This window comes from Penaeus japonicus, unplaced genomic scaffold (assembly GCF_977035675.1).
Source record: "Penaeus japonicus unplaced genomic scaffold, GWHDUDI00000001_assembly GWHDUDI00001606, whole genome shotgun sequence".
Classification (NCBI taxonomy): domain Eukaryota; kingdom Metazoa; phylum Arthropoda; class Malacostraca; order Decapoda; family Penaeidae; genus Penaeus; species Penaeus japonicus.
Window position 1 is genome coordinate 22,501 of NW_028236008.1, and position 7,500 is coordinate 30,000.

The 7,500-nt window shown below is 30.8% G+C and overlaps 2 protein-coding genes across 3 annotated transcripts in view; both read left to right on the forward strand.

Moving 5' to 3' along the window:
- LOC122252633 (uncharacterized) overlaps window positions 1–2,248 on the forward strand; it is an 8,905-nt gene extending 6,657 nt beyond the window's left edge. For both annotated transcript variants that reach the window (XM_086535620.1, XM_086535621.1), the window contains exon 5: window positions 1,606–2,248. In XM_086535620.1, the coding sequence (XP_086391746.1) occupies window positions 1,606–1,736 (131 nt within the window). In that variant the 3' untranslated portion in view covers window positions 1,737–2,248. The remainder of the gene's footprint in view (window positions 1–1,605) is intronic.
- Window positions 2,249–3,368: 1,120 nt separating this feature from the next.
- LOC147466345 (uncharacterized) overlaps window positions 3,369–7,500 on the forward strand; it is a gene marked incomplete at its 3' end in the record, with an annotated part of 6,172 nt that continues 2,040 nt past the window's right edge. Inside the window, exons 1-4 of the mRNA XM_086535622.1 lie at window positions 3,369–3,463; window positions 6,239–6,516; window positions 6,730–6,804; window positions 7,248–7,364. Coding sequence (XP_086391748.1) covers window positions 6,250–6,516; window positions 6,730–6,804; window positions 7,248–7,364 — 459 coding nt within the window. The remainder of the gene's footprint in view (window positions 3,464–6,238; window positions 6,517–6,729; window positions 6,805–7,247; window positions 7,365–7,500) is intronic.

Here is a 7,500-nt window from a genome sequence, read left to right on the forward strand (position 1 = left end):
CTTTTTCATTCTCTTTCCTAAGAATATTGAGTAGCCTTGTCACTCCTTTTTCTTCTCATTCTCATCATAAGTGTTGTTCCCAATCTCTTTCCACTCTGTGAATTGTTTTTCTTGTTCTAGTTCTATTCATCCTTGTAACCACTTTCCAAATAATTCTTATATCTTTCAGGAAATAATATCTTTGGTATTTTCATTCCTTGTCTTATAATCCATTATATCTTTTTCATTCTCATTATTGACCTCATTTCGTCTTATACTTCATATCTTGCTAATACTTAGTCTCATTATAATAATAACTTTATATTTTTGTAACAGACAATGTGATCACTTTCTTTATTCATATCATTGTCATTTTCACTTTCCATTCATGATATTTTGGATTCTCATTTTAAATCTCTCACTATTAATATCACTGATTAATATTCCTTTACATTGACATTATATGTGTCATTTTGATCATTATCATTTACACATTATATGTGTCATTTTGATCATTATCATTTACACACTCATTCCAAGTATCATTAACATTGTCATTATCATGTTAATTCTTGTCCACATATATCTCCCTTCCATTTGTCATTATATCCTTCTATTGTAAGTCATCTATTAATTCTCTCATAATAATTTTATAATAATTCTTACCTCTCTAGTTATAATGATAATATTCATTGCCATTCATTGTTGTTGTTATTTTTATAAATTATTATTATCAACATCATTGACATCATCATTATTATTTCCATTACTAATATTATTATGATCATTATCTCACTGTCATTCTCATTCACATTCACTTTCTCATTGTCATTCTCACTCACATTCACCTTCTCATTGTCATTCTCACTCACATTCACCTTCTCATTGTCATTCTCACTCACATTCACCTTCTCACTGTCATTCTCACTCACATTCACCTTCTCATTTTCATTTTCACTCACATTCACCTTCTCATTATCATTCTCACTCACATTCACCTTCTCATTTTTATTTTCACTCACATTCACCTTCTCATTGTCATTCTCACTCACATTCACCTTCTCATTGTCATTCTCACTCACTTTCACCTTTCCCTGTCATCCTCACATTCACCTTCTCATTGTCATTCTCACTCACATTAACCTTCTCACTGTCATTCCCACTCACATTCACCTTCTCATTGTTATTCTCACTCACATTCACCTTCTCATTGTTATTCTCACTCACATTCACCTTCTCATTGTCATTCTCACTCACATTCACCTTCTCACTGTCATTCTCACTCACATTCACCTTCTCATTGTCATTCTCACTCACTTCCACCTTCCACTGCCATCCTCACATTCATTGTCATTCTCACTCACATTCACCTTATTGTCATTCTCACTCACATTCACCTTCTCATTGTCATCCTCACTTACAATCACCTTCTCATTGTCATTTTCACTCACATTCACCTTCTCATTGTCATTCTCACTCACATTCACCTTCTCATTGTCATTCTCACTCATTCACCTTCTTATTTTTATTCTCACTCACATTCACCTTTGCATTGTCATCCTCACTTCCCTTCTCACGTTCATTACTCACAAACAGACGTCTAACACAAGCATCTTCCTCCCTCAGGTGAGACTCCCTTACACTGGGCTTCCTGGAACGGCCATCATGCTGTTGCTGAGACGCTCCTCGAGAAGGGCGGAGAAGTGAACGCCAGGACTATGATTGGTAAGGCGATTGGAAAGCGAGTGACTTCTTAAAGGCACCAGAAGAATTTTGCTTTTGTTTCTTTTTTCTTATTTGTCTGTATGGAATTTTATGACAATTATTGTTATGATTTAATAAGGGAATCTTTTTCATCTTTTATCATTAATTTTATTGATATTTATTTCTTTATTTTATAATTTTTTCAATGAAATATTTTCATAGATTATTTTATAACTAAGAAAAAAATAGATTTTTCTATATTTCTTTATACTATAAATGTTATAATGATTAGTTATAACAATTATGATAATAATAAGTATGATAATCTTAATTATTATTGACGTTATCATTATTATTTTCCTGTTTATCTAAAAGAAATATGATCATCCTCATCATCAATCATAATCATCATCAATGGTGCTATTCATATTATCATTAATATTTCATTACTATAACTATCATTGTTACTCCCATTTCTACTAAATTATCAATTGTTATCATCCTTCTTCTTCTCATTATTGTTATTTTGATGGTGATCCTGTTCTTGTTCTCCTACATGCTTTTGTTGGTGGTGTTGTTGCGAGGTCTTTGTCAGTGATGACAAAGACAATGATGATAATGGAGAAAGTAATGGCAACAAAAGCAACAACAATAATGATGATAATGAAAAGTTTCATAATGTTGATGGTGGTAATGATAACAATATTAATGATAAAGTAATCATCACTGATAATGTTGATGATAACACTTTCATGATGATAATAGAACTAATGATAATGGTAATGACATATTTATGATAACAATGATAATAATAATGGTGATGATGAATAATGATAGTAATAAATTTAGAAATATAAAAGTTTAGTTAAGTCCCCCCTAACGGCGAGTCCGTTTTCTTTGACATACGTAATGTCTCCCATTTTCCACCAATATTTTGATGTTTTTTATTTTACGCTTATTTACTACAAGAAAGACATGTTTTGTTTATGTTACACCATTTATCAGGTGTATGTTTTAACATTATGAAGACTATATATTTTAACTGCATTGAAACAGAAGTGTAAATCGTTTTATATCAATATGATTTTCTGAATAAATTAGCAGACGCTCAACAACACCACGTGTTTCAATGGCTAAAGAACATCTTTATTTACTGCACGAATGTGGCAAGAAAACCCCACATGTATAATTCTCCTACTCTTTGTCACTCTATATTTCTGTATAATTCTCTATATTATATATATATACATATATATATATATGTATATATATATATATATATATATATATATATATATATATATATATAATATATATATATTACTGATAAATAATTATCAAACATTCATTTTCATTATAATATTCTTTCTCATTATCATACATATATATTTTTTCTTATCCTTCTTGTTTCTATACTTTTTCATAATTCTTATTTTCATTAACATTCTAAGTATTTGCAATTTTATTAATATTCAAAATATCCATACTATTCCTAGCCCTTACCCTTATCACCCTAATCATCTCTATTAATCTCATTCCTAAAACTAGTCTCATTCTTCCTCACATTCACCTTCGCATTATCATCCTCACTCACATTCACCTTCGCATTGTCATCCTCACTTCCCTTCTCACGCTCATTACTCACAAATAGACGTCTAACAGAAGCATCTTCCTCCCTCAGGTTGGACTCCCTTACACTGTGCTTCATTGAACGGCCAAGATGCTGTTGCAGAGACGCTCCTCGAGAAGGGCGGAGAAGTGAACGCCAAGAATGCATATGGTAAGGCGATTGGAAAGCGAGTGACTTCTTAAAGGCACCAGAAGAATTTTGCTTTTGTTTCTTTTATCATCTTTATCTCTGTGGAAATTTATAATAATTATTATTTAGATTTAATAAGGATACATCTATCATCAGGTTTTCTTATTTCTTCATCATTCAATATTCTTTTTTATTGATCCAATCCTTATGTTTTAGTTGTTAATTTGAGTTATTTGTAAATGTTATATATTCATTATCATTTGTCATATGTATTTCAAGGTTATGATTATTATTATCATACAAATATTCATTATTATTATACATTCATATCTTATCATTTATTACAATTACATTTGTGTTATTATTATTATTTCAAGAATTTTCTTTTCGTAATTGTCATTTTTCATCATTCATCTTTTGTCTTCCTCTTTTACTCTTTTCATTATTGATATCATTTTCATTTTTACTTCAATTTTTCTTATATATGATTTTATACATATCATTGCTATTATTATTATTATTATTGTTGTAGTTAGAATTATCACTATTTTAATTATTCATATTACTGCTATTTCTATTGAAATTATTATGATATGCTATCCTTCTTCTTGTCATTATTGATAATTTTGCTGATGATCCTGTTGTTCTTGTTCTCCTACATGCTTTTGTTGTAGTTGTGAGGTCTTTATCACTCATAGTACCAGTGTCGGTAAATCATGATGGTAATGACAATGAGGATAACACGATGGCTTCCTTGTTCTTCCTTCTTGCAAACACCCAAGTCTGCTCACAGCTTGCTTGCAACAAACATGGCTATGCAGGTGCTGTTAAGAGGAATGCACTACTTAGCATTCGTTTTACAAAATACCTCTTCTCGCAACTTAAGTTAGGTTTGCTAAGTACAAAGGTAACATATCCAAATGAAATATCAATAATATAAGTTCATACGAAAAAAGATATTACCTATTTAGTTTGATTATTATAATGATAATGATAATACTAATAAAAATAACCATAATAATGATGAAAATGATAAGAATAAGAATAACATTGATTATGATTATATAAAAACATTAAAGATAACGATAACAATCATTATTATTATTATCAATATTAATATCAAACTAGTTAGAAAGACCATTATTATTTTTAAATAATTCTTATGACTGATATCATAATTTTTTTCATTATAAATATTATGTTAATGGTAATAGTAACTCCAACAACAATGATAGAACTATAATGAGATCCTTATTTTCATTATGGTTATTATTTTCCTTCCTATCATTGCCATCAGAATATGCATTAAAATTATAATGATCATAATCATTCTTAAAATCATGATGATTCTCATTCATGAATACTTTCCCATTTTCATTTCCACTCTCAGTTCCTTCATCTTTTTCCATCCCTTTCCTTTCATTCTATAGTCATTTCATGCTTATTCATAAGCTTTCCTTTTTACTTGTATTTATCATAAATATTTTCATTAGCATTATTATTATTAATATAATAATCATTACGATTATAACAATTGTTGCCATTCAAATTAGCATTGACATTTTCATTCCCAGCCTCAGTTCCCTTCTCATTTTGATTCTCATTAACATCATGACGACAGTTTTCATTTTAACTTTTATCCTTGGAAGTCTCAGAGCCATTCCAGTCATTACTCTCCTTCTGCAACTCTTTGTCACTCTATACTTTCTGTATGATTTTCCTTCTCCTCCTCTTTGTCACTCTATACTTTCTGTATATTTCTCCTTCTCCTATTCTTTGTCACTCTATACTTTCTGTATAATTCTCCTTCTACTCTTTGTCACTCTATACTTTCTATATAATTCTCCTTCTCTTACTCTTTGTGACTATATACTTTCTGAATAATTCTCCTTCTCCTATCTTTGTCACTCTATATTTTCTGTACAATTTTCCTTCTCCTACTCCTATTCTTTGTCACTTTACATTCTCTATATAATTCTTCTACTCTTTGTCACTCTTTTTTCTGTCCAATTCTCCTTCTCCCACACTTCATCATATTTATTTATCTTCTCATTATCACTCTCAGTTTTCTCTTTCATTTTCATCTTCATGCTCATCATCCATTATCATTATGTTCTCATTAATGAGTTGTCCTAACTCATTACTTATACCATTGTTTATATTAACACTATTGTTATTTTTACTTACATTTATAGAATATCATTGGTTAATTTCATTATTATTTTTAGAGATGTTATATTGTTTTATAACTAACTTTATTATACTGTAATAATTATCATTCTCTTTTGTTATTCATATTTGTATTCTTTTTCTAATTACTTCTATCAATATTTTGTTATGTATGAATATATATATATATATTTATAATATATATATATATATATATATATAATATAATATATATATGTATACATATATATTTATAAATATATATATATGTATATATATATATATATATATATATATATATATATATATATATATATATATATATATATGTGTGTGTGTGTGTGTGTGTGTGTGTGTGTGTGTATGTGTATGTGTATGTGTGTGTGTGTGTGTGTGTGTGTGTGTGTATTGTCGTCATCAATATTATTGTCATATTTCATCATCATATATATCTTGATTTATATAATATATTTTCAAATATATATCATATCTTTATCATTATACATTCACATCTCACTTATTTCTGAACAAATTTGAATAAAAATGAAAATAAGAAAATTAAACAAGTGTTTCATTGAAGAGCAGCATTTAAACATTGACAAGTTCTACAGTCAAGTTTACCTTCAGGAGAGACAGCAATGCACTTGGCAGCTTTGAAGGGACACACGGCAGTGCTGGAAGTCCTTCGGGAGGGCGGGGCCGACGTGGACGCTGCAGATGATTATGGCAACACGCCCCTTCACGAAGCAGCTTCAGAAGGGCATCTCCTCGCTATATTCATGTTGACGAAATTTGGGGCTTCCACGTACAAGAAGAATAAGAGTGGAAGGACTCCGCAGGACTTGATGCCGAGATCTTCCTCCACAGAGAGCCGTGGCATGGAACTTTTCCAAAGCGTGTCCATGGTAATAGATTGTATTGGTCAGACTGTGGTCCTTCCTCTGTCACCATTGGTTTTCAAAGTTGTGCATCATGGGCAGTGCCATGGTTACTGAATGGCACTGTTACTAAATCACAAAAGGATTTTTTTTTTTTTTTTTTTTTTTTTTTTTTTTTTTTTTTAATAATGAGACATAACATGCTAATGCATTTATCTGTTGAATATTGATCACTTTCAGACTCATGTGGCACAAGGTTGGGTTGCAACCGAGAAGGAAAGGATCAGTTTGCAAAGAGAAATCCAAGTGCTTAAGGTGAGTTTTTGGAGAGAAAATGAATTAAAAGATAGAAATAATTTTGATTTGATAATAATAAAAAGATAGAGAAAAATCAGTGGAATGACAGGAAATATAGCAATCAAAAAAAACATTTCTAAAATCCATAACTAGGGGAGTAAATAGAATGAAATGCAAAGCAAAATGTGAGGGTTTTGGTGACGGCTAATCTTTTATAAGTATTTGATCTGCTTTATTCTTTTACGACTCCAATCTCCTTATCTTGTGGTTATCAGCTTTCCCTCCATCCTCTGACAATGTCAGGAAGGAGATGCTTGTTATCATGAGCGAAGCAATTATGAGCAACAACATGAGCAGAGAGAGAGAGAGAGAGAGAGAGGGGGGGGGGGGTAATGTTAGAGAGAAAGTTCATTTCGTTTGTCTTTTTGAGTACTTATGATACCTCTTCTATACTCATCCAGAAGCAGAGAGAGCGAGTGATCAGTGCGAAAAGTGCCGAGATAGTGAATCTACAGAAGGAGACCAGAGACCTGAAGGAAGACCTGAGGAAGAAGGAAGAGGAGATTGTATTACTCAAGGTATGCACAGGAGAGAGCGAGGAAGAAGGACGAAATGACAGAGAGAAAGGAGGAGAGGAAAGGGACAGATATAGAACAATGGTTAAGAAAGAGGAGAGTTAGTGTGAGATAGCGTTGTGTTATTAGTAGCTTTTTG